This window comes from Pseudochaenichthys georgianus, chromosome 3 (genome assembly GCF_902827115.2).
Source record: "Pseudochaenichthys georgianus chromosome 3, fPseGeo1.2, whole genome shotgun sequence".
Classification (NCBI taxonomy): domain Eukaryota; kingdom Metazoa; phylum Chordata; class Actinopteri; order Perciformes; family Channichthyidae; genus Pseudochaenichthys; species Pseudochaenichthys georgianus.
The window spans coordinates 45,342,068-45,369,914 of NC_047505.1; the positions used below are offsets into that span (position 1 = coordinate 45,342,068).

The 27,847-nt window shown below is 39.6% G+C and overlaps 2 protein-coding genes across 6 annotated transcripts; one reads left to right on the plus strand and one right to left on the minus strand.

Annotated features, from left to right (window-relative positions):
- The first annotated feature begins 1,151 nt into the window (after nucleotides 1-1,151).
- On the plus strand, nucleotides 1,152-9,822 carry wdr93 (WD repeat domain 93). 5 transcript variants are annotated; one of them, XM_034079381.1, is made up of 18 exons: nucleotides 1,221-1,241; nucleotides 1,646-1,766; nucleotides 2,075-2,168; nucleotides 2,953-3,154; nucleotides 3,415-3,479; nucleotides 3,636-3,714; nucleotides 3,816-3,901; nucleotides 4,437-4,521; nucleotides 5,254-5,380; nucleotides 5,519-5,589; nucleotides 5,769-5,855; nucleotides 5,955-6,086; nucleotides 6,837-7,038; nucleotides 7,150-7,210; nucleotides 7,336-7,492; nucleotides 7,754-7,910; nucleotides 8,066-8,205; nucleotides 8,806-9,822. In XM_034079381.1, the coding sequence occupies exons 3-17, from the start codon at nucleotides 2,097-2,099 to the stop codon at nucleotides 8,172-8,174; spliced, it is 1,692 nt and encodes a 563-aa protein (XP_033935272.1). In that variant the 5' UTR covers nucleotides 1,221-1,241; nucleotides 1,646-1,766; nucleotides 2,075-2,096; the 3' UTR covers nucleotides 8,175-8,205; nucleotides 8,806-9,822. The 5 variants fall into 5 exon arrangements, with proteins under 5 accessions (XP_033935288.1, XP_033935272.1, XP_033935280.1 ...); XM_034079397.2 differs by lacking the exon at nucleotides 1,646-1,766 and having other exon boundaries at nucleotides 1,152-1,241; XM_034079389.2 differs by lacking the exon at nucleotides 1,221-1,241 and having other exon boundaries at nucleotides 1,561-1,766.
- Nucleotides 9,823-10,422: 600 nt separating this feature from the next.
- Nucleotides 10,423-18,512, minus strand: LOC117443422 (putative gonadotropin-releasing hormone II receptor). The gene is given in 5 exon segments (XM_034079408.2): nucleotides 10,423-10,759; nucleotides 10,762-11,190; nucleotides 12,181-12,385; nucleotides 15,788-16,499; nucleotides 18,225-18,512. Coding segments are annotated over 4 exon segments (1,254 nt in total). The 5' UTR covers nucleotides 16,337-16,499; nucleotides 18,225-18,512; the 3' UTR covers nucleotides 10,423-10,688.
- Between the last annotated feature and the right edge of the window lie 9,335 nt (nucleotides 18,513-27,847).

Here is a 27,847-nt window from a genome sequence, read left to right on the forward strand (position 1 = left end):
ATCTTAGGTCACAGGCTCCTCCAACAGTGCAACACAATAAAACAGATAAACAGAAATATAGTGCAAGTAAATAGTAAATACAAAAATAGTTTAAAAAGGTGAAATAGTGCAATAAGACTCTATATGCAGAGTGGTACGGTACCTACCCAAAATACCCTCTCCTTTGCTGTTTGACAGATACTGCTATCCACTAAATAGCCTACTAATGAGCTTATGAGTTTTCAGTGTTTTTCAATGAAACCACTGTGATTTTGAGTTTATTAACATTTACCCTTGTGGTCAACATCTGAACATAACCATTTACATACAAAACCTTATAAATATATCAATATTTTTTTCTTCCTATAGATTTAAGATTCAAAGGTTATATTGTCATAAGCTAGAAGCTATGGAAATCTTAAAGGTGGGGTAGGTAAGTTTGAGAAACCGTCTCGAGATCGCTAGAATTTGAAAATACACAACCGGAGAAAATCTGCCACTTCCTTACAGAGCACACGAACGCGCACATGACCAATGAGGGCACGAGAAAAGTGTGTGCCCCGATGGAAGGCTGACAGGCAGGTAGACCATCCAGTTATTTTTAGCCGGGCCGGCTAAAATAACTGGTCGTGCTTTTTACAGTATTACGGCTTCCACAGCACTTAATATCTTAAAGCACTTAAGATATTCATTGCTCTCGGGATGTTAAGAGCATTCCATGGAATATAACAAAAAGTGTATCTCGAGCCGGTTTCTCAAACGTACCTACCCCACCTTTAAGTCCCAGTCTCCATTTACAATGCAACATAAATAAATATAAAACAATACAAATAGTCTAAAAAGAAACAGGATAGAAATAAAAGAATGTTTTATAAAAAAGCCATCTGGTTATTTAAAGATCTGTTTGGTTATGACAAAACACCAGATTATTCAATTCCTCCATATTGATTGAATTTGAAGGGATGTAAGAGGAGAACATAAAGCTTTAAATTGTGTGTGTGTCTATTGATTTTGAAAGACGATCCCTAAGCAGCTGCTGTTTGACATATATCGGAAGCCAATTTATCCGTGACGGCATCCTAACCGTAACAAATAAGACCATTATCTGAAACAATTAACACTGGGCCACCATAAATATGTTACGGCACTGATTTTCAAGTAGGCTACCGGCGGTAACCTTACTGGAGAAGGATTTGAAGACATGGCAACAGTTGTCATGACGACCGTGATACACTCCACGGCTTCTGGTGTGACAATCGAAGGTAAAATCGCAGGCTTAGCAGCATGAGACATGAAATGACATTTTGAGTTATATATATTTTTATTTGATAGTTTAAATCACAGCTGAGCTAAGCAACGAGCTACTTTGTGTGTGTTGTGGTTATAGTTGTATAGCATTAGCTCTACCTTTTGCGAACGCGTTGTTGTTGTAGTTTGTCTAACAAGCTAACATGCCTGCTTCTTAACTAGGCCCAAACAGTCCAGGAAACGTTTTTGTATTGTAATGCAAAGTATACGCCTCTTCTTGTTAACTTGTTTTAGGCCTATTTTTACCAGAGTTGGAACGTTTTTGAGAGACTTGTAACCAGTCGTGTAAAGTAACTGAGTACATTTACTCAAGTACTGTACTTAAGTACAATTTTAAGGTACTTACTTTATTTTGTAGGTATGGCCCACGCAGAGGGAGAAGGACAAAACCCCTCTTTCAGTTGTACCATTTTTTTGTGCAGATGCTGCATCTTCTATTCTTTCTTAAAGTACACCACTTCCTTTAATTATATTTAATGGTAATACTTTTGTACTTTAACAATATTTGAATACTTGTGTTTCACGTGTAACTGAGAATTTCAACTCTGTATTAAACCTGCTTAAAAGTAAAAATTATGAGTACTTTTTCCACCACTGATATTTACAATGGTTGTAACTAAGCACATTTAGTCAAGTACTTTTTATACAGTTATGTACAGTTTTGATGTAGGCCTACTTTACGGGTTTCTATTTGTTTACTCCTCACTGTAATGTAACTTGAAGTTTACAAACAATAAAATGTTAATTCTAACATTAACATTTTCTGATGGATGTCCACGTATTCCAGGAAAAGCACCGTTGACTCAAACATGACAGCAGCTTGCAGCACGGAAACATCCATGAAGAAAACACCTACGTTGGAAATGTCCCGTGCAACAGAGGTAAAGATTGGGGGGTTTAAAGTTATTGGATTATTATTGGGAAATTATTCTTGTCACATAATTGACAAACCATCTGCACAACTCTTTCTAAACTGTGTGTTATTTTGACCATTATTCCAATGCGTCCAAAGGGCTCTACAGGCACATTAAGACCTTTCATATATTCTAATAACGACTCGTGTGCTTAAGAGGATGTGATGAGGTCTTCTTCATGTTCACCTATTTCTCTGATCACTGTCTCTCACTTCCTATATAGAACATTTATTTATTGAAACATGTAAAGCATTTTATTCTTCCTCGTATATGTCTGTTCTATCATAATTGTCTTTATCCTTTTCCTTGCTTTATCCCGCCTCCTTGGTTAGCTCAGAGTGGTGCCGTTATGTTCACACTTTTAGCACACTACCTGTCCTTAAAAACAGTGTCCGGCAGTGGCTCAGTCAGTAGGGGGCTTGGACTGTGAGCCGTAGGGTCGCCGGTTCAAGTCCCCGACCAGACCTAAATATGGAGTGTGGACTGCTACTTGGAGAGGTCCAAGTTCACCTCCTGGGCCCTGCCGTACAATAACTGCCCACTGCTCCTAGTACTAGACTCCTGGTTAAATGCAGAGAACAAATGTCACTGTGTGCTCTGCATGTGTGACCATTAAAGAGGGTTTTCATCCCTCCCAATTCTACTCTAAAATCTATTAAACAGACCGTAAAAAAATAGGTTATTGAATGAAAAGATCAGATCAGTGTTTTTCAAAGGAATGACCTTTTCTCTGTTGTGACTTATCTGTCAGCTCCCAGAAAGCACCCTCTGCGTGGCGTGCTCTGCAGACGGCAGGCTCCTCGGCCTGGGTCACTCCCGGGGTATCTCTGTGTGGTGTGCTTCTTCTCTGCTCTGTGCTGCAGAGTGGCTGCAGGACGGGCTGGAAATGACTTCTATTCAAATCACCACAATGGCTGAGAAAGCCCATCTGCTTGCCACAGTTGACGATATGGGTCAGTATAGTGCCTCTCTCATCCTTCTCCTGCATAACACATGAACAGATAGTCTGGGATTGACAGATTGACATTTATTTGTACACTGGAAATACTCTGCGTGATCCTGAAGTCATGAATTATTACTGAACTGCGCTGAGACAAAAACACATGGAATTAAAGAAAATAAAGGTTACAACAAGAAAGGCCAAAGAGATTTTCAGAAAGTGTTAAATATGTTTTGTCATTCTGCCATAAGTTCCTTTCATTGTTCACTGCAGGTGTTGCTAGAGTCTTTGCATATCACTGTGAAAGCATTCACCTCCTCAGCGTCATTAACACCATGGTACGTACAGATATACTTTGACTGTCCTCCACCTTTTTTGGTTTGTATGTGTTGTTGATGGGGACACTTACATAATGTCAAACTGTTTCTGTTTGTGTGTGTTACGGTTAGGAGTGTAACATTTTGTTTTAAATAATTAATTCCTTTCAATATCAGGAAAATATCAACAAAAGGAGCATTTGCTTGACATTTGAACTGTCTGAAGGGGGACATTATGGAGCGGCGTCAATCAGCTGTAAGTACGCCATTCCTGTAGAGCTCCTTTCATTAATTAATGATTTTAATTAAAAGCTTCTCTTTCAAGTATTTATTCCATGATTTTCTCTTCTCTATAAGGTAACAGTGAAGTTTGGCTCGAGGTCTATCACTTCCCCTCAGACGCTTGGCTCAAAGAGTTGGAGGTGGAACCATCTCAAAATCAGGTAATGTACTGAAATCTGAATGATAGGGTGGATATAACATGGTTGCGTATTAGGCATCATATGAGCCATTCGACATACAATGACATTTCATTGTTAGCAACCAGTTGAATCTGACATAAGTTCGAATTTATTCAGTTTTTTTTTTTCAGTAAGTAGTTTTAAAATATACAGAAAGAAAACGGAGGGCATGCAGTTGTATCTTAAAAATGAGAAAATGGTAGAATATGTTCACAGATAAAGGCATATAATGGCATTAAGAACAGAAAAGTACTTGGACTCAATGCTTTCTAAAAACAGTGCTACCCTTGGAGCGTGTTGCACTCCAGAGTGGCTACTGAAACAATACTACATAACAATACATGCTCCTGTGCTCTCTGTTATTAGCAATATGGCTGGGAAGGATGTTCCCACAGGGATTTCTAGTTTTAATGAGAATGTATGCCGGTTTATCTGGAGCCTGATACTCATATATGCCATTGAGTTTCAAGTACAGAGGACATTTCAAGCAGTTTGAATGTTATTGAATCCTCCTCAGGACCCTGACTCATCGGCAGATGTGGAAGTGAAATGGTCTCCACTTGCAGCGGTGATTAAAATCCAGCCACCCAAGACTCCTGCAGGTATAATTGTATCTAGAGCAACCATGTATTAACTATAGTGTGGTGTGTGGAAGTGGAAGTCATGGTGTAGAATAGATGCATGGTGTTTTTCTTAGGACGCGATATTAAGTAGGCAAATGAACTCAAACACGTCATGTTACAATTCTTTTGCTGCTTGCTACAAAAGGAAAACTCGCACGGCTCTCATGTCAGGGCAGGGGTACTTCAGTGAGTGACATGCAGGCTCTGCATGAACAGCAAACCACCAATCACAACCAAATCTCCAAAACAAACGGACCCGGTGATTAAAGGTAAAAACACTGAATAAAGTAGTTTCATGTGTTTCTCCAGGGCAGCTCGGCGCTGCTAACCGAGCTAGCTCAGCTTGTTGCTCTGGTAACTTAAGATACAGACGTCCGTGACTAAAATCCTTCATCCGGTTAAATAAAATACCAATTATAGCATTAAAGTTCAAGAAAAGATGGTTTGCGGACAAAAAAACGGTATTTTCTTCAATTCCTGTATGTGTTCATATCGCAATATATATCGCAGGGAGGAAAAATCGCAATGTCAGTTTTTTGCAATATCGTGCAGCCCTAGTATTTATATAACTTTCTAAATGACTAAAGTGAAAGTTATTTGTTTTCTTTGCTGTTACAAGCATAGACTGTAGGTGACAAATTGCAGTTAAATAATAAGCACATACATTGAAGATAAGAATCAATATCCCGGCATGTTTCTGATGTTTTGCAGGGACAGAACTGGATGGTCCACTCGAGAACGACTTTTTGACATACTGTCTGGCTCTGGACGAAGACATGGGCAGCAGTCAATGGGATGAACAGCCTTTTGATAAAGAAACAGGAAAAATAAACGAAAGGTTCGATAAAGCTTACAGTTACGACCAGCATGTCACCGCGAAGAAATATCATAGCTCTGTTTGAGATGTACTTGCATGTTCTTTGATTGAAGTCTTCGCATACATTATTCATGTCTCATACATGAAATCGTTTTTCAGACGTTGCACCCATCACTTTCTCCTGCCTTGTGGTCAGTTTGCTGGTGACAGTCATGCAAAGGATCAGCCAGGTTTGTAATGGACGTGGGAGCGTCCACTAAAAACACATTTGACAATTGCAGTTGCCAGCTAATGAATCCCTGTTGTTGATGTATCCCTTATTTTCATTCAATCAAGGCCTTGTCACATCTGCAGTGGCAGACTGTGCTTCTATTAACGTCGTCTTTAATCTCTGACCTTTTCTCCGCAGCATTGCCTGTTTCTGTCTGTGTGTGGTGGAGTGGCAGCCATAATCTTTTTCATTATTTGCTACGAAAGTCACCAAAGAACAAAACGGGTAGGATATGTATCTGCTGGGTGCTCACATTGTTAAAACATGTTGGGTGTTGTTACTAGGCATAGATTTCTGGTGTTGACCTTTCTGTTTTTGGGGCAGATGTGGAACCCATGCTAGATGTGTTGTGGCCAAACGCAAAGGAAATCCTCTGCTCGGCTGTTAGTCGATGCACACGTTTCATTGCTCTTGGGCTCGACGACGCTTTAGTGTGTGTGTGGGACAGGCAGTCTGGTGAGCAAACCTTATGGAGAAGTATTCCAAAAATATCCAAGCCATTCAATTAGAGCATTTGTGTTTATTTGGTTTCTCCTTAAAGGTGGGGTAGGTAATTCACATCCGAAACACTTTTAGTTATATTCCATGGAATGCTCTTAACATCCCGATAGCAATGAATATCTTAAGTGCTTTGACAATAAATACATACAAAATTTCATCTGTGGAAGTCGTGGTGCTGTAAAAAGCACGACCAATCATCTGAGCCGGCCCGGCTAAAATAACTGGATGGCCTGCCTGCCTGTCAGCCTTCCATCTGTGCACAAACTTGTCTCGTGCCCTCATTGGTCATGTGCGCGTTCGTGTGTGTTGGAGGAGGGGCTCTGAAAGGAAGTCTGAAGGAAGGGGCAGATTTTATTGGGCTGCGTACTTTCAAATTCTAGCGTACTCGAGTTGGTTTCTCCATTCTTACCTACCCTACCTTTAATGAAAATGTCATGTAAAAAAAACATATTTGTTCCTATAGTATCCACATGTAGTTTTATTTTAATATGTCTACCTTAACATGAATCAGTGTATGCTATCCAGCTCCTCGTATCAGTTATCTTAGTTATTTTAGGATTTCCCCAGAAGAAACTTCACTGAAAAGCAATAATGAGTTTGTGGAATGATGCAGCAACAGACACGGAGACACTTTTTGCCTCCTAGGTTTGCAATAAAGCTATGGCTTGTTTCATTCTCATTTTCTTTCCCCCCCCCCCCCCTCAGGGTCTCCTTTGTCTGTTGTCCCGGTGTCCGCGACAGACAGTGCTTTCTCCAGGATGCAGTTTGTGGATTTCCAGCATGAGTCTGCTGATGATTCCCAAACTGCTGCAACAGTCTGTCTTTCAGTGTTGTGTAAAAGTGGAACGGTTCACGCAGTCACTTCAGGACGAGGGGCTCAATCCTGCACAGCGCAGCTCAATGAAAGGTATCCTATATGTTTGTTACACATTTCCATATCATGTATTTATTTTCTCTGTCAGATCAAATGCAATCAATCAAAACATTACCTCACTCATAACGTCCTCTGTCGCTACAGGCCCAAAGACAGCGGAGACATCCCAACTGTCATTGCACCAGTGCCGTTCCTGCAGAGTATGGTAGAAACAATAAAGTTACTCATACAAAAGTTAAGCTCAAATGCAGAGGGAATTCCTATAGTACCAAAAGTATAACAATATTTGATTCTCTGGATTCTCCTGTCTTGTTTTTTTGCTTCGACCAGATGCTTGTGGTGCAAAGAAATGGAAAAATGTTCCTCCAAGATGTCCTCAACAAAACCAAAGTGTGCTTCTTAAATCCTCCTAAGACCTTTCAGATTTCCACTCCCTGCAGTCCTGTTTATGCTCTGAACACTAAACAGCAGACTCTGGTCATACAAGGTAAACCAAGAGTCAAATGTTCTTTATGAATCCCCAGAGGAAAAAACATGTTCATTGTTTTTGTTGTTATTTTACATTAAGGAACAAAATACACACATGCACAAACGGGTTGAAGGGCCGCATGGTGAGGTCTGCTAAAAGTCAACAATCTGTACTTTGTTCAATTAGGACCAAGGAACCCTCCAATTCTTCCACAGACTGAGCTACTGTCCCAAATGAAATCTGAACTGCTGTCACTAAAGGCCTTCATGTCTTCCACAGGGGAGCAGGAGTCCAGCTGCAGCGCAGGGAGACAGAGCCAGCTGTTCAGCTTCACTTTTGGAGAGCATGGCATCATGGAGCAGTATATCATTTCACATCCAGACTCCCAGAGACAAAACACACTGGAGGAAGCCTACAATATCTACCTCCGGCAAAGGTGGCTTTCTTTGTGTCTAGCAACCATAATCTATGTGGTGTCCAATCGTTTTTGGAAAATATATTCCCACAAATCCAAACACCAGTGCACTAACTATCCAAAGTGTACTGTTAAAGTAGTGTCTTATCATGTGTCCCCTATGTTTTCATGTGAAGAGTGCTGTCTGCGGATGAAAGGAACAAGGCTATCGCCCACACATGGAAGCAGCTGCAGGACACAGCCGAGCTGGAGCAACAGAGACACAGCCGAGCGGCAGCCAGCTGAGGGGCAGCAGCACATCTTGTTTTGCTCCGAGGTACTAGTGTTTCTTTGTATTCCATTGGAGAGCTCCTTCTGAATGCACCCTGCACGAATGTTCATTAGAGACCTTTATCTCACAGGTCCAAATGATATTTCCAATATAACCTAATCTCCGGTTTTATGCTAGAACTACCAAACATATTTGAGGCAATGACCCTTAATCAGTTTAACTGTACAAAAAGGACATTGACATTGTTTTATTATGTTGAATTAGTTGTTACATCTGTGGTGCTGGAAGGCCTTCTCTGACATTTTATGCAATAGGATGAGTGTATTTGGAGTGATTATGCCCTTTGGGTCCTTGAATGTCTCATAGGTTTTATTTAATGACAGTACACAAAAAACAAAACAGGGTGCAAGAAATATTGAAGTGCATTTGGAATGTTATAGTCTGTCCCATAACAGTCACTGGAAATATGTTAGCAAACAACGAGCTAAATGTTGTCTATTTGCATTGAGTACCATAGAGTAACAGCTAATTGGATGAACATATGTGAGAGGGATCAGAAGATCAAAACAAATCAGATATTGTTCGTCTGAAACCAATCAGCAATATGCAGCTGTTGAATTATTCATGATGTTCTCTCTTTATTAGTTCAGATTGGCAGCAGATCAATCATTTGAATCCTTGAGCTACAATGGACAGGTGGTGTTCATTTGACAGAGAGATTCTTCGGACGACATCCCCCTTATCGTTTGCATACAAACACACTCTCCATTGTTGCATCGTTGGTACTGCATCTTCAGCATCAGATCGGACTCTGTGTGAAAAGGAACTGCTGCGGAAAACAGATTTGAATATGTGCTCAAAAGCCTCATTATACATTAAATAGAATAATGTGCTGAGGGTGACGGCAAAGGGCCCAAATATCATTGATGGCGTAATAAAAGTGCAGGAGCTCTATTCAAGATATCCACATTTGTACCAGGGGAAAAACAATTAGACAGTATAACAATGCAGCAATAGCCTCTTAACGAAACAGGGACTGAACTGTCATTGCTGTCTTTTTGCTGTTGGTGCTTTTAGTCATTTCCTTGTGACATTGATGCTTTATCAACATTTACTGTTATGCAAAGAAATAAAAAACAAACCTGCTGTTGTTATTCCCAGCTCCCAATCCCCTCTATTTTGCCTTCCCTAGAAACGTCCAATCAACTGCAGCGATGGCCTCTTTAGGCATTTGCTCTCATTAGTACAAAAGTAAAACAAAACAGAATTGATAACAATAACAGAGATATTAGAAAATTGTCTTCCTCTGAAGCTAAATGTCAAACTGTTGAACTTGTTTTATTTCTTAAAGATTATTAAATGTTGAAACAATTAAATGAATTTGTTAAAACCAGCTGTGTAGTTGCAATTACAATTTTTGATGTCTAAGGTCATGTTTTAAATATGGATTACTTTTCGGATCCTGGTGGCAAACAATTTGTATGTATGCATGAGCTCAATTTCACATTCAGGTAGAGTCAAATATGAAGTATATAGGCATCAATTTAAAGAATGCATGTTTTCTTATCACCATTTAAAATTCTAATTGCTTGCGGACATAGCAGAACGTGACCTAGAAAATCTTCCACATAAAGCCTGGAAGGCTTAAATAAACCCTGTCCCAGATTACAAACTGTTTATCATTAAATACTTCCTAAGACATGAAAGATGATGCAATTCCCAGTTATTCAGAGTTCACTTTTGAGTATTATATTTTCCTTAATAAATATTATTTTAAAGAAAATTTAATATATATATTTTTTTTGTACACTATCATGACATGATATATGCCGATCCGTCACTGTCTGCACCAGAACCTTCTTTCCCAACCATTCTTCGTTATTAACATAAACAACTGTATGTTTGATTCCAAAGAGCATAGCGAGGAAGATATGAAATTATCTGTTAACTCTTCCAATGTCAATTTGTCACACTCAGAGGGTATACATGGCCTTTTCATCTGGACGCTATGACTAAGCACTGATTAGCGGTAGCATCCCCTCAGGGCTCGTCGGGCTACACATCACTGGAGACATGAGGATGTGTCTGAATGGCATTGCCGTGCAACAGGGATTTGCGTGCTTATAATTTAAGATGAGATTCGTTTATCTCTCCCCACACAGCTTGTCTTCATTTACCCTCTGAAAAATGCTTTCAACAGCAACAGATTCAAACACTTCAAATCTTAGTGAATACATTTTAATAAAAAAATAACCACACGTTACAATGAACAGAGCAATAAACATACTTTGTAACGAAGCTTGTGATGTCATTCTGATGTGATTGAAGCTTACCTTCTGCAAGAAAATCAAACTACTGTGCTTTCCGACCATTGCAGTTGGGAATTTTGTGATTTATACAGAAGTATTTGACGATTGGTAAAGTAAATCAAAATGTCACATCAAGAAATACAGGAACCCCACACATCAGACGGTCAAACACAAAATACATTTAAATAAATAGAAGTGTTATGAAATTGTCAGAGAGCCTCATACGGTAAATTCCCCTAATTTGATGCTCTCGGGGCTGGACTGGTTTGGATCTCGCTCTGCTCTGTATCTGCTTTAGTGTGGTCGTCATCACACAGCATGAACCTCTCCTGGCTCACGGGGCTCCCGTCTCTCTTCAGCGGCAGAGAGTTGGCGGCGCAGGTGAAAGACAGGACTGTGGGGTTCTCCTGGTTAGACGCTGCGCTGGCTTTGCAGTAAAACCTCCGCAGCCCCTTTCGGAAGTGAATGGTGAACAGGCCGTAGATGAGAGGATCCAGGCAGGCGTTGAAGAGCCCGAAGATGAACAGGATGTGGGTCAGGGAGTGGGAGACCTTCCCCTCCAGGTCGTTGGGGAAGAACCAGTACCACAGGCCCAGCAGGTAGTATGGAGTCCAGCAGATAATGAAAGACGAGACGATCACTATACTTAACTTTAGAGTCCTCATCCGCGCTCTGGGGATGTTATTCTTTGAACACCGCAAGCGCACTTCATTGGAGGGAACTGAGAGAAGAACAGGAAACACATTATTTCACATTAGTCACTCAGGAGCAAAGTGGTGAACCGAGGGACTGGCATTAAGAGCAGGGAACATCCTTCTTGAATCCTAAAAATACACAATTTGTACTCATTGGTGAGAATTGACTCAATAACTTTATTGAATGAAAGCTGGGACCAGTGCCACGTCCTTCGTGTGAAAGAGTTATCCTGATTAGACTGATGACTATTTGTCGATGGGTCTGTTTTTTTTGGTCTTCTTAAACTGGTTTTAGATTAATCTGTAACTCTTAAATCCAAAGTACCTGGACAATTGTCTATAAACCCCACACATCATTATTTTCAAATACATTACTTGCTTTTTTTGAGTCATTAAGAAAGGCTGTCTGGAGAGGATTTTAGACGAGGACATGGAGGTTAATTAAACACGATCTGTAATAATCCCAATTACAATTTCATAATAAAATTAACCTAAGCAAAACAGAAAGGCATCAACTCAACTCAAATAGTCAAACTGTTAAAAAGTCTATTGGAGAACATGTTGTATTTATAGATAGATTTATATCTATATTTAGATAGATATTTATCATGTGTACACTAATATGTAATGATTACCTTCAGAACTCATATAAGTAAGGTTTCATTTGTTAACAGGTTTAAGATTTTCCTTAACTCTTCCTTCATTTGGTCATCATTTCTAAATAAGAGCACACTGTTATCCAAGGTAACTTCATCAAGGATGCAACCAAGTGGTTGAGAGTAAACAGGATTAGCTCAGCCTGGTATCATCCTGTTAGCCTGGATTAGTTAAGATACATTTGAAGAACAGGGCCCAGGACAGAGAAGAGATAATAACTAAATCACCCAACCAACAACCCAGCTTCCATCAATGCACTTTTACTAAAAGGGTCAAACAAACTGCAGCTACAGATATGTTGTTATTAAAAAGCTAATCCCTGAAGTAAACAGATCCACAGAGCCTCTATTTGACCTCACCGTTGTCCCTTTTCAGTCTTTTGGAGATCTCACAGAAGATCCTGGTGTAGCACGTGATCATGATGACCAGAGGCAGCAGGAACAGGCAGGAGAAGGTGAACATGTTGTAGGCCGTTTCATGCCAGTGAGTGCCGAAACTCCCACGTGTAGTGCACTGAGTGAAGTCCTCTGGATGGACGATGGTCACGTTGTGAAAAAGGAACATCTGAGCAGGGAAAGGAACCACGATTAGAAAGGATTGGAGAAAACATCCATGGCTACTACAAAAGATTCAGCAATAACTTGCCATTCCCCATAAAGGCTGTCTCAGGACACGAAATGTCTCAAGATGTGTGTTCTGGCTATAGTGCTATTTAGACATGTAGATAGTTTGTATTTTATGTGAGATATTTGTTCCTATGATCCATTAGGATTGTCAGGTGTCTGTTGGCTTTACACCCTTTACCTCAAAGGGAATAAACTGCTTCTTGTAATGATGGAAAAAGTTACCAAAATCACTATTAGATAACAAACCATTAAAGTATGCTTTTGGTTATTCAATACCTGTTACCGGAATAAATTGGTTGTTGGATTTTGGCAGGGACGTGCACAGACATTTGGATGGGCTATTGCTCTAAACTGGAAAAAGGGCCTCCCCCCTTGTTTTTAATGTAAAAGGTTCATGATATAAAATGGGGTGGCTGTGGCTCAGTGGGTAGTGTGCTGGACTTCTAATCTGGGGATAGGAAGTTCAAGTCTGCTGCAGGTCTCCCTTGAAAAAGAGATCGTTGATCTCAATGGGATTTTCACCTGGTTAAATAAAGGCTACAATACAAAAGTCCCACTGCAGTCAGCATGTCGTTGTTTCCCTGGTGACACTTCACCCCAAATTGCTCCTGTGGGGATTGTCCACAGTACTGAATGTCACGTTGGATAAAAGTGTCTAACAAATGTAATGTAATGTAATAAAAGCACAACACTGTCATTGCAAGTGACAATCAGTTGACTTTCATGTCCAACTGCTAAATTCGTTATTCAGGCACATTTTTTGCGGTTCACATCTCATTAAAAGATCTAATGTTAGTAACTATTAAAGAAAAATGGGGACACTTCTGTTTTAATGTAGTTTGACCATTGTAACTGCTCGGCAGACATAGATCAAATAGGGCTTCTAACTAGCCTAATTACCTTAAATAAAATCACGAATTAATGAAACCAGTTCAATACGCATTATTCTTATAATTCTTTATGAGCGTAGTAACGGTAAGGTATTTCATTACTTATGTATTTAGAATTCCATAACCTAATAACAGAGATGGTCAAATTAAAGTAGAGACATGGCAGAAATCCTACAATGAAGCGGGACAGTGAAGTGTTCTCTGAGAGAGGGCAATCAAGAAAAGAGAGTGAGCGGCCCGGTTGAGGGAGTTCACAGAGCAGGTGAAAAGACACAGAAAGACCGAAGCACAATAACAACAAATAGGCTATATTTAGGCCTAATTGTTTTTTTTTTTTAAATAACCGACGGTGTCAAGAGGAAGTAACGTCCCCTCGTTTGTCCCCTATACTCTAACGCCATTTGGTGTGATCACCATAGCCATATGAGGCCGGACTCGGAGGGCTTGCCTTTGCTTCCAGCTGTCAGATTGTAAACAAAGTCACGTGACTGGAGGCAGATGAAAGCTCTGACAAGTTTTGTTTTTATCGCAGTGAGACGCTACAATACTAATTGTGGGCTTATCATGTTGATTCGGTCACAATAGAAAACAAAACAAAACTCTCGCTCTCTCCATATGCTCCAGAGGGGCAGGTCGGACAAAAATGGCAAACGGGCTGTTGCCCGGGCAACATTAGCCCGTACCTGTGCACGTCACTGGATTTTGGTCTCTATGATACTCTATCTATCTGAATAGTAAACAGATTAAATAACGGACAGATGGGCATTTATGGTCAAAAGACAAGTATTGACTTCCTGGGCAGGACTGTTTTCACATTTCTTTATGCAAATAAAGAGCTCCTTAACCTCTTAAGATTCGTATGGTCCTCTCGCCTGCTCAACCTCCCACATTGCATTACATGTCCATGTTGACAAAAGACTGCAGTAGCTGGACCAGCAGAAGACAACAAATTAAAACACAAATTTGCACTCTGCAGCTCCATTTACATTTTACATTTATTCTACACTTCATTTGCGCAACTGAAGAAGAGCATTAGCTGGAAAATCCACGTGTGGATGTGCTTTTAAATTAATTAATTAAATAAATGCACTTAAGGCAGCTACAGTCTGCAGATCTTTATTTATGATTTTCATGACAAAAATGTTGGCGACGAACTCTTCCTGCTAATGGGCTCATTTTCCGTCCAGTTTTGCAATTTGAAAAATCTACACATTTTTATCTACGTTGATAGTGATAATAGTGTGTAAGTTATCTACGTTGATAGTGATAATAGTGTGTAAGTTGTCTACGTTGATAGTGATAATAGTGTGTAAGTTGTCTACGTTGATAGTGATAATAGTGTGTAAGTTATCTACATTGATAGTGATAATAGTGTGTAAGTTATCTACGTTGATAGTGATAATAGTGTGTAAGTTGTCTACGTTGATAGTGATAATAGTGTGTAAGTTATCTACATTGATAGTGATAATAGTGTGTAAATTGTCTACGTTGATAGTGATAATAGTGTGTAAATTGTCTACGTTGATAGTGATAATAGTGTGTAAGTTATCTACGTTGACAGTGATAATAGTGTGTAAGTTGTCTACGTTGATAGTGATAATAGTGTGTAAGTTGTCTACGTTGATAGTGATAATAGTGTGTAAGTTATCTACATTGATAGTGATAATAGTGTGTAAATTGTCTACGTTGATAGTGATAATAGTGTGTAAGTTGTCTACGTTGATAGTGATAATAGTGTGTAAGTTGTCTACGTTGATAGTGATAATAGTGTGTAAGTTATCTACATTGATAGTGATAATAGTGTGTAAGTTGTCTACGTTGATAGTGATAATAGTGTGTAAGTTATCTACATTGATAGTGATAATAGTGTGTAAGTTGTCTACGTTGATAGTGATAATAGTGTGTAAGTTGTCTACGTTGAAAGTGATAATAGTGTGTAAGTTGTCTACGTTGATAGTGATAATAGTGTGTAAGTTGTCTACGTTGATACGTCAGTGTAGACTGAAAACCGACCTGTTGCTCACGCACCTTGGCCATTAAGAAGGAGAAAATCGAAATGTAGCACTCAAAAGGTTTGCTCCTCTGAAGCTAATGCACCAGCACTTACACTGGCTTATTTGAAAGCAAAGGTTCCTGCCTGTTTCCTGCTGTTTGTACCTACATGGTTTTTTACACTTATTGTAAATTGCTCTGGATAAAAGTGCCTGCTAAATTAAATCGAAAAAAACACACAATGTTGTCCACTCCTCGCGAGTTTTAGAGACGTATTAAGCAAGTGCTGCTAGCTACTTTAATTGGGAAGGAGTTTAATTGGATGTTTTGGCTGAATCTTTTCAAATCTATCTTACTTTTCCTGGCTTATCCAATGTTTCCTACCCAAGCTTTAATGAGAACATGTTTACAGCCTCTTTTAAAGAACAGTGCAGACCCCTGGCCTCAGCTGGCCTTACCTGAGGGACAGACAGCACGACACTCATGCCCCACGCCACCATCAGCATGACTCTGTTCCTCTTCCCGGCTTTACTGATAGCCAGAGGGTTGAGGATGGCAGACTGCCTATCCAGACTGATCACCACGGTGACGAAGGCGCAGGAGTACATCGCCTGCAGCTTAAGAAACATCAGCAGCCTGCAGGCAAAGTCTCCAGCCAGCCACTGGACTGTGATGTTCCACACTGCGTCCAGCGGCATCACGATGAAGGTCACCAGCAGATCGGCCACCGTCAGATTGATTATCAACACCCTGACGTGGGATTTGCGCTTCCCGTCGCTGTGCACTGCCCACAGCAAGGCCAGGTTGCAAAAGGCGGATATGCCACAGAGAATGCAGGTGATTACCACTCTGACTTTAGCTGCTGTTGTGAAGGTGGGCAGCTGCAAAGCATTGTCCCCCGCTGTCCAGTTAGAAGAGGGCAGGGAGCCATTGCAGCTAGAGTTCAGTTGGTTGTCTGTTGTCAGATGAAACATGGTCGATACAGAGTCACACAGAGGGGCGTTCATTTTCTGAGGCACACAAAGGAAGCCACATTCTGCTTAACAACCATGAAGATCAGTGCTGGTAACGAGAGTGAGGTGAAAAGAAAGAGGCAAACAACAAGATGTGTGAGTCATGGGCCTTGAAGTGGGCGAAGGTTATCCAAAGAAATCTGTGCTGAAAACCGACCTGCAGGCAAAGAAAAATGCAATGAATGAATAGTACAACTCATCAAGAGGAAGTAATATAGCTTATATGGAAGTATCTGTTTGCCACATTGCAAATCAGTGAAGTAGAATCTAAATGATGAATACAGTCCATTTATCCAATATAAACGTCTTCACAACTCCTTGACTTCCTATAGTGCATATTATCGTGCTAATATGCAAATAGAATTTACAAATGGCTTGTGCTTTTCTGAATTACTTCACTCATCATAATAACATAGGAACAGAGAAGACAACACACACTTATGTCAATAATGCATTATAAATAAACGTATAATGAGTTAAAATCTGCTCAGAAATGTTATATTTATAGTTATAAGCACTCATTTATATTAGGAATGCTTTATACAACAATCAAAACAAATGTTATAATGATTTAAAGTATAATTTAACATAATGGTTGTCACTGACTGACTTTATTGTTTTCAAGGATCGTAGCGTATTATAATTCTCATTTGTAACAAATTACCATCTATTTACAATGCATTACAATGAGATCATAAATTACTCTAGTCCGGTTGGGGGTGTTTTAAGTAAAGTGAAAATAATTTCCAACGTGTTGTGTTAGATTTAAAGCTTGCTGTTTTAACTTTAGTTAATGTTGAAATCAACAAGTTTAGAAAACTAAAACCGTGGGGGACTCAGCTCTTTGTTGTCTGAGCCCAAACTAAACGTTCTTAAACTGCAACACGAAAATAATCTGTGTTTGTCTCAGTTTGTTTTCCGAGTTTAAATGCAAATGAAGTCAGTCCCCCGGGCCTTGGTGTCCCGGTGCATTTAATAAATGTGTGGCAGCCTCCGTGTTATCAGTTATGATGACGGTGCCAACACCTGTACAGCCAAACAGAGCTGCGCCACTGACGTGCTGTGAATACTAAAACCACACCATGGGCAAGTGGGTGGGAGATGTTTCGAATAAAACCCTAAGGTCTTTTTGAAGACTGTTCATTCATAAGAAAAAAACACAGTTATGTCAGGTTTGCTTTGATTGTGTACAACTACGTGACTCACATGTTTACTATTTTCTCCTGATGTGAAATTTGATGAAAGATGAGCTGAAATCATTTACAAGGAATGGCATGTTGGATGACACATTGTGTAACTATTGCCGATGTACACATAACATCTGATAAGCAATGCACGGGCCATTTTCTCTCTCTCTCTCTCTCTCTCTCTCTCTCTCTCTCTCTCTCTCTCTCTCTCTCTCTCTCTCTCTCTCTCTCTCCTAAAATCGAGTTACAGATAAGCAAACGTTAATACATTGTCGAAAACCAACATTTACTGTTTATAATCAATCCCAAATTATTATTTAAATAGGATTAATGCACTCAGATATTCGGATGTTACGCATAATTATGTGGACAACTTCTAACAGCAACATGAATTATCAAAGCCACATACAAATGAATATCCATAGCCTATATGTTGCTTCATAAATCGCATTTTAGTGGATGTACACTAATTATTTTCACAGAGAAGAGTTACAGTTCTCAGTTCAATGATTATGTTGGTGTCCGCAAAAAAAGTTAAGAAATATCAATTAAGGTCTAAGAAGGTTACGCATTTTAAAGGCATGCATTATTATTTCGTTCATTGGTGACACTGAATGCATGTGTAGCCCAGACCAAACATTAAAACATCATCTGCAGCAGCATCTGAATATTAACATGCGAAAAGACAAACTTACGTTCATCTGGAGCGGAGAGAAATCTGTGAGCACATCTGGAACCCCAGCTACTCAAATCTCACAGCAGGACGGTAGACTCTTCGGTGTTGGAGCCCGTTTTTGTGGCTGCTGCTGTAAGTTTAGCAAGGCATCGGGTGGTCCACCGACTCCTCCTCTGCTGCCCAGCTCCTCTGCTCTCCGTGCGTTCGGTGCGCATTTCCAGCTGCTCCACCTTTATCCTCCGAGCATACCAATCAGAGCCGTGCAACCGGAACCGCGGGGAGGGGTCTGACCTCCGCTGCATACATTGTAAAAACTTCCTAGAAATGATAACAAATAGGCGCAATAAACTGTGATTGATGAAACTGAAAAACACAGATCACGTTTTTCAAATAAATGCCAGAAAGACATAAGTCATAAGAAATGTCCTGTCAAAAGATATCAATCACAAAATCACAATTTAAAATGTGCATGTTGTGTGAAATTCTCCAGTAGAGCCGTATATTGCACAATACATGATTCATGGGATGGGACCCAGCCTGCCTCTGTTGCTTGGAAAACAATATTCCCTTTGACCATGAGATACATGTCTGTGAAAAACAAATGTGAAGATTATAGAGAGTATGGGTCCCTTTTATGTCGCCATCACATTTGAGCTGGAGATTAGTGCAGCACTTAGAAACCTGCGAAGTTGGTCATGGGGAAAGCAAGGTGACAAACTTTTTACATGGTTGTCCTCATTAGAGTTTCAAGCTTCCTGTTTGAAGGCATGACTCTGAGTGTATTTTCTGCAATAGTTTGGCATTTTTGGAAATGCTCCCTTCAGTTCTTCTATGAGTTTATAAAACAAGCGTTAGAACTTTCTTATCAATCCATCAATCAATCAATGTTTATTTATAGCCCAATATCACAAATATCACATTTGTCTCAGTGGACTTCACAGTTTGTACAGAATATCAGTATGACAATACGACACCCTCTGTCCTTAGACCCTCACATCGTACAAGGAAAATGGGAGAAACTTGAGGGAGAGCAACAGAGGAGGGATCCCTCTCCCAGGACAGACAGACGTGCAATAGATGCCGTGTGTAAATTGAAAAGATAATGCATTTACAACATAGGTAGACCAAATGTTTGGAAATGCATGTGTGTATAATAGGAAGATGAATCCACGAGGATGTCAACAATCCTGTGGGAGCCATCAGGGAAATATATGATGAGAGTCAGGCAGAACCACAGTGACAGGTTCAGCCACGACTCGAAGTCCAGGACTCAGATCCAGGACTCAGGATCCAGGATGCAGGATCCAGTGCTCAGGATCTAGGACAGGACCGCAGCAACAGGATCAGCCACGACTCAGGATCCCGGCGTAGATAGACACCAAAAATAAATTTGGGACAAGCTGGGTTATTCGGAACATAAGACTACACAGGTACAGACAGAGAGAAGGAAGAAGTAAGGTGTACCCCGAAAGTCTAAGCCTATAGCAGAAAAACTAGGGGCTGAATCTAATCAGCCCTAACTACAAGCTTTATCAAAAAGGAAGGTCTTAAGCATACTCTTAAAAACGGATAGGGTGTCTGCCGCCCGAACACAAACTGGAAGCTGATTGCACAAAAGTGGAGCTTGATAAGAAAAGGCTCTGGCTCCCATTGTACTTTTAGAGACTCTAGGAACAACCAACAACCCTGCATTCTTGGAAAGCAATGCCCTAGTAGGACAGTAGGTTTACAATAATCCAGCCTTGAAGTAACAAATGCATGGACTAGTTTCTCTGCATCATTTTGAGGCAAGATATGCCTGATTTTTGCAATGTTACGTAGATGGAAGTAGGCGGTCCTTGAGATTAATTTGATGTGGGTGTTAAAGGATGAATCCTGATCAAATATAACACCAAGATTCCTTATCTCCAGTCTCACTGGAGGCCAAATTAATGCCATCCAATATATCTTTAGATCATTTTTTTCGTAGATTCTTTGGGCCGGGTACAATAACTTCAATTTTGGCCATAAAAAAGTTTAAGGTCATCCACGTTTTTAAGTCCTTGAGGCAGTCTTGAATTTTATTTAGATGATTGGTTTCATCAGGCTTGATGGATAAATATACACTGAACAAAAATATAAATGCAACACTTTTGTTTTTGCTCCCATTTTCTATGAGATGAACTCAAAGATCTAAAACATTTACACAAAATAACCATTTCTCTCAAATATTCCTAGACCCCCCCAATAAAGCAAAAATGCACGTTTCAGAGTGGCCTTTTATTGTGGCCATCCTAAGGCACACCTGTGCAATAATCATGCTGTCTAATCAGCATCTTGATATGCCACACCCGTGAGGTGGGATGGATTATCTCGGCAAAGGAGAAGTGCTCACTATCACAGATTTTTTCAGATTTGTGAACAATATTTGAGAGAAATGGTTATTTTGTGTATATAATTTTTTTTTTAGATCTTTGAGTTCATCTCATGAAAAATGGGAGCAAAAACAAAAGTGTTGCGTTTATATTTTTGTTCAGTGTAGTTGAGTATCATCCGCATAACAATCAAAATATACAGAGTGATTCCTTATAATATTGCCTAACGGAAGCATAATGTGAACAAAATAGGTCCAAGCACTGAGCCCTGTGGCACCCCATGGCAGAGGCCGAATATTTTCCGTCTATGACGTGACGGATTTCTTTTAACAATGACGGAAAAATCTGAAACAGTCCGTTATTTTGATCGATTAGAACAAACTCGGAACAGCGTCAAAGCTACTCCGCAGCGAGGCTCCGGTGTTATGCCGTGTTATGCATGCCCTCCAAAAAGGAAATGATACCGTTTCCAAACCTAACTTTACCGTACAAATCATTAAAATGTCCGTGAGTTTTGGCTTTATGCTGTGCGCGCTCCCGCGAGGTGCAGTGGGCATGCATAACACTGCGCACCCCCCCCCCCTGTTGACAGTTTACGAGCATGCTCTCCCCCTCCCCCCCTCGTCAGAGTTGTGTAAAGGCCCTGACACACCAAGCAGTTACCAGAGAACTCGCCGACGCCGACTGTTGCGGTGCCGTGTTCTCCTGCGTCTTGGCCATGTGTCGCACTGGAACACACCGCAAAGACTTCAGCTGAGCATGTACGAACTGCGCATGCGTGAGTGGCAATAACTCTCCTTACCAGCAGGCGGCGGTAGTGTGTATTCGTCATTCAAAAGAGGCAACAACCGGAAGACAGAGAAGAAGAGCAGACTGCGTGATCTAAACAAACAACAAATAGCGTGTGCGTTCCATTTTCACTCTCGTCCATCGAAAGCATGTTTCGTGCGGTACTGGAGCTATCAGCCATTGGAGTGTTGCTTGTGGAAGACATTCTCAAGCAACCGTTTCGCTTCTCATGCACTGATTCGCTAGCTGAACAGCCAATCAGAGGGATTTCTTTGTCCGACTGCCTGTGGCCGACGCACGGCCATGAAAGGCCAAATAAGGTGTGTCACGGCCGACGGTGCGGGACACACCAAATTGAGTTTGGGCGACAGGGCACGCTTCGTCGTCCGACTAACGAAAACTACCGATTTCGGCCTGGTGTGTCAGGGCCTTAAAGGCCGACGGGTAATTCTGGATTTTGACGGAAATGTTACGATCCTGGACAGCGAAAAAATCTAGCGCAACCTCTGCTCCATGGCTAACCTTGTTTTGCCTGGAAGATTCATCGTTGACACACACAAGCTGAGAGCGTTCAGATATATAGGACCTAAACCAGCCTAAAGCAGTTCCCTTTATGCTAACTAAGTGCTCTAGTCTTTGCAATAGGATGTCACGGAGATCGAGCAAGACAAGAATAGAGACAAGTCCTTTGTCTGAGACTATTAGAAGGTCATTTGTGACTTTAACCAGAGCTGTCTCTGTGCTATGATGTGTTCTAAAGCCAGACTCAAAATCCTCAAATAAATCATTGTTTTTTAAGTAATCACACAGCTGTTTTGCGACCGCTTTCTCAAGACTTTTTGAGAGGACCGGAATATTAAAAATAGGTCTATAATTGGCTAAAACCTCTGGATCGAGGTTGTGCTTTTTAAGAAGCGGTTTTATCACTGCTACTTTGAATGATTGTGGAACATAGCCTGATAATAAAGACATTCATAATATTTAATAAAGAAGTGTTAATTAATGGGAAATCTTCCTTCAACAGCTTAGTTGGAATCGGGTCTAAGATACACGTTGATGGTTTAGAAGAAAGAATAATTTAATTCAATTGTTTATGGGTGAAAAGCATTCTAATTTACTATCTAGTGTAATATTAGAACTTACGTTTTACAACAAAAGTCTAACTATACCTGCTATAAAGTTAGCTCAACATATATGTTATGTGTCGACCTATGCCGTATTTTTTTTGAATTACCTAGTGAATAAAAGCTTGTAAATGTATGTATTTATGTTAATGTATGTAAAGAGTATAGGCTCATTGGGTATCCATAGATTTTATTTGTATTATTCAAATATTTTTGAGTAAGAGAGTTCATTTGAATATGGTCAAAGCAGTCTGTCCTTTTCTAAGACTTTTTTAATGTTTTTTTGGTCAATTCCAACAAGCTATCAGGACATGGTTGGCACAAAATTATTTCTTAGCTTCTTCATTTTAAGACGTTTAAATCACATCTCAATCTGGTCCGAGTAGTAGAGTACAGGAGGAAGGGTAGACGTGATGGCACAGCTAGAGATCACTGTCTTTAGGTAATATATTTAGTGATAAACATTTAAGAAGGTTAGAATCTTAAAGCACAAAAAATGACATATCTTTACAAATGTATGTCAGAGGTTTTCCCCCTGAGAGCCATCTACTTTGTATGATCAAATGGTCACAGAGATTGAATACATTTTAGGTTAGGTCAGGTTACTTTACAAGTACAAACTCCAGGCTCCAATAAAAACTAAAACCGATAGAATAAATATGAATAAATAATTAAATAAATTGCTGCGACCTGTTTGTATGAGTGATGGCTGCTGGAACAAAGCTGTTGTTATCCTGCTTTGTTCTACACCTTGGGATTTAAAACCCCAAAGAGAAAAGCTGAAATGTACTGTCAAAGACGTCAAGGCTCATCTAAGCACTCTGCAGCACCTGTACGCTCGATGACAATACAATATAATCTAATCAAAGTATACTGGGCTCAGTGTGTGTGTGTGTGTGTGTGTGTGTGTGTGTGTGTGTGTGTGTGTGTGTGTGTGTGTGTGTGTGTGTGTATATTCAATGTTGTCATACATTGAATATAATAGCTAGAGTATGTTACACCTACAGATAGTGCTTTTGCTTAAGTTTGCCATGGAAGATCCTTTGAACATTAACCAGTGTGTGTGTGTGTGTGTGTGTGTGTGTGTGTGTGTGTGTGTGTGTGTGTGTGTGTGTGTGTGTGTGTGTGTGTGTGTGTGTGTGTGTGTGTGTGTGTGTGTGTGTGTGCATGCGTGCGTGTGTGTGCGCGTGTGCGTGCGTGCATGTCTTATAATTGTATCAGTATAATAGGCAAGCACTTTAATATAATTGTATCTGGATGAGTAATTCCTTATTTTCCCTGAGGCCTCGTTTATGCATATATGATGTTGGCATTAACACAGCACATGCCTCATTATAGCAATTGTATATATTATATATATATATATTGTAATCAGTGACCCTCCCGGATCTTATTGTGGTATGAATCACATTTCACATGATTAATAACTGCGATGTACACTGTGATTATGCTATTATCTCAATTCCATCGCATTTTCTCTGCCTGGTTGTTTCTCCTTAGATTTAAAGCTTTGTGGGTAAAAATGCGTCGTTTACAGTGAATGCTTTCCCTGGTTGTCAGCTAGTTCCCAACATTTTATTCGTGAAATAATTAAAAAAAAACATATTTTTTTGCATGAAATCACGTCACAGTAGAGGAACAAAATACAAATATGGGCCTGAACATTTGCATAATATGTCCTCTTTAAGGAGGACGAATTGTGATGTGATCTCTTTGAGTCCTTGTTGGCTTAATTCATTTGATAGTTTTACAAATTATTATCTTTTTATGTCCTCGCAATATTCACTTTGACATCTAATAATCTTTCTATGTGAACCCTTAAGTTTCCTTATGAAATGTGCTATTCAATATTGGCTTGTTTTTTATTTTGTTGAAATTTTTCTCAATATAGAGGCAATATTCCCTGAATTAGAGTAATACCTGAGGAAATATGGACTCTGCCTGGAGATGTACGTTGAAAGGAAGCTCTCTCCATAATGTAATCACTCTGGTTGAAAGGGACAGATGTTTGATCGTAAGAGTACTGATCTTGAGTACTGTGCCCTTTGAAATGTAGAGAAAACACCATTCAAGAAACACTGACATTTCCTGAAGCATAAGGAATTGGTATCGGTGTATTGCCCTTTCATGATGTTCTTGTATTTGTTGCAGGATTTGATTTGATTGACTGAGATGGCTTCATTTGCCATCTTTTTATCAATATAGAGGTAATATTCCCTGAATTAGAGTAATACCTGCATGCGGGAGGAAATATGGACTCTGCCTGGAGATGTATGTTGAAAGGAAGCTCTCTACGTAATTTAATCACTCTGGTTGAAAGGGACAGAGGTTTCATTGTAAGAGTACAGATCTTACTGTGCCCAGGAAGGGAACATGCTGACGCAAAACATGTTGTTATTTGTCACCCTGATCTTCCGGCTCAATTACAAGCCCTTGAAGGGAAGTCGCGTAACACAATACAACTCAACACACTCAATTCATACTCATTTGTGATTTACAAGAGCAATTTATCTATTTATCAATCAAAGTTTAATGAATGAAAGGCAAATATTCATTCAATGAAGTGATATTAAATGGTTATCGATCAACTTAATGTGTGCATTTCAAAATTGGATCATGTTAATCATTTATTTTAGTTTCTTATGTAAATGTTAACACTATTATATAACTTACAACAACAATATACTGGCAAGCTAACATTTTGTATAGAATCAAAATACATATAAATGAACCTTATTGTGTTTGTATAATGTCCTTCATGTCCAACCTATCTCATTCGTCGTGACTTCCTTGCATCTTTTCCTTTATAGCTATCGATGTTATATGCTTCAGAGGAGCAGCTTGTGCTCATATGTCTTTATACAAACATAACCTAATTGAGCAGCTCCTTCTAACTTGATATTCTACAAAACATAGAGGCAAAGTCACACTTGTTTTGGTATGAAGGAAATGTTACATTTTCAGTTTATGTGTGACTGAATTGGACCGAATTGGACACATTTAATAATAATAGTATATTATTATTTGTAAAGTGCTTTTCCAGGTGCTGAAAGGCACTCTACAGTGATACAAACAAAATAATCACGTCTATCTGGCTGCTGTATTTACGCAATGGCAGTTCAGTCTAAATTGGAAAAAGCTTTCAGTCTCAAGAGATGTTGTTTTTTTATGTCAGTGAAAATACAGAAAATGTATTTCTAGCTGAAATGATTTGAATAAAACTAGAAATTAATATTTGCTAAAAACTATTGTTACTACTATTTCAGATAAAGTAGTAGGTCTAGGAATGGAATCAGGTTGCTGAAAGGTAAGGATTTAAAGAGCTAAATGGGACAAATAAGCAGTTCAAATGATAAGTTAAAAGTAATGGATAGTCAATATTTTCACAAAAAAATGCTGACTGTGCAGTTAGACTTTAAAAACATGTTTCTAAAAGTGATGGATAAGAAATTGAAACATTCAGCTTCACACCAAACAGAAGCAGAAAGTTAACTTGAAATGAAAGTAGCATCAAACGTACAAAGTACTATTCTTCACAAAGCCTTTATCAGAAACATATATATTATATTATTGCATTTTATAAGTTTTAATAAGGACAGTAGCTTGTGATTTTTACCAAGGGATCCATGAAGCTTATTTAAAGGTATTATAATACACAATGTGATATTTGTTGAGTATATTTTGTAATATCAATCTGAATCTTTAAAGAATCTTAAGTTGTTAAATAAAATGCAATGCACATGTCATATTAAAAATAATATATTTGCTTCTAAGAAGTACCAGGAAATGGTACAAGTATCTCAAAATTGTCATTGTTGGGGAAATATTTCCCAAGGCCCATAACTTTGACCCAGTTTATCAGTTCATACTGTCCTGACTGAGCACAGGAACCTGCAACCTTGGCTGCTGTGCTCTCAGTGTTTTGTCTCCCTGTTCCTGCATGTTGGCGTCAGCTGATAGAGGTGTTAGGATTCTATCTTGTTATGCACAATGTTGATCATTCTCTCTGAACTAGCTAAATACATGGGTCTGGGGTAGAGTTCTTCAGAATTGATTGTGACATCTCAACCGTGTGGTCAGATTGTGGCCCGTGACATGTCTTGTGAATTCTCCGGCCGAAGCTCCGGATAAACCGTCAGTGTTTGCCATCAAAGCTCCAGCTCTCCATCGTGTCTCTCTTTGAGTCCTGACTCCAATTGCTTCAGAAGTTTCCCCCACAGTCATCAATACATACAGTCTGAAAAAATCTTCTCATACATCATGAATTGTGTTATGCATTTGGAAAATAGATTGTGTGTTCGCCTGACATACTGTAAGATTAAAAGACCCAAAGCAAGTTCCTCCAAGTGGATTTTGACACTGTATCCTAAATATGTGAGCAGTAAACTTGTTTATTACATCTGAATCATCCACCCTAACACTGAAAAAGCATTTGGAAAGCCTCAAGAAAACAACAGAATGTCCTCATCAAGAATAAAAGACTGATTGTGTCCCCTTTTGCCCGCATGAAACAGCTTGATTGGCCTAATTTCACAATCAGTAAAATAACACGTGCATTTAAGTGCAGTGTCACTCCCTGCTGCACAGTCAGCCCAAGCTGTTACTTCCACCATCTCCACTGGAGCTAACGCCTTCATCAGGGACCCCTCAGCTTGAAATGCAGGCACTTTCCTATTATATGAAAGAAAAAGATTGGACCATTAGCCCAAAAGGAACATTTATTCTATGTTTCTCTCAGTAGAGAGTTTGACACAAGGGAGAAAGCTGTGACAAGCATCGATTCTCGGCCAGCAGGGGCATACATGCATCCTGTGTGTTTTAGGGACTTCATCACTCAATCATCACAGGGTACACAGCTTGTGCTATTATTTTTGTTCTCCACACGACAAACCGACAATTCAAGAGTTATGTTACAGGCAGACTCGTCATTTTTGTTTTTTTGTTTGGCACATTGAAATAGAAAGGCAGCATTTCAAAAGAATCCAGGCTGTCTATGTGCAAAGAAGACTTGAAAATGTCTTGTTTTTTGGTTGTCTTCACTATAAGTTTTGGCTGTTTGTCCCACCTGTTGATGCTGGTTAATAATTTAGAGTTTAGAGGCAAGAGTGTGTCAATCATTGCAACATAAATTCATTTTTTCTTTGGTTGTTGATTTTTTAAAACTCTAAAACTGAGGGAAATAGGTTAAATAGATCTGCACCACATGGCTACCAAAGACCTCCAATGTATAATTCATACATTTATATCAGTTAATATAGCTTCTCAAATAAAAACTGATATTCGAGAGGAGATTAGAACAGGGGTCTCCAACCTTTCTTCATCTGAGAACTACTTTGAAAAAATTAAAGTGGCCAAGAGCTACTTGCATCACATCG

Bases quoted from the DNA above. Each gene is read 5' to 3' on its own strand.
- wdr93 (XM_034079374.1), top strand. From the start codon at position 2,058: ATGTCCACGTATTCCAGGAAAAGCACCGTTGACTCAAACATGACAGCA. The intron at 4,522-5,253 runs GTATAATTGTAT...GATGTTTTGCAG, and splicing joins GCCACCCAAGACTCCTGCAG to GGACAGAACTGGATGGTCCA. The intron at 7,911-8,065 runs GTGGCTTTCTTT...TTTCATGTGAAG, and splicing joins AATATCTACCTCCGGCAAAG to AGTGCTGTCTGCGGATGAAA.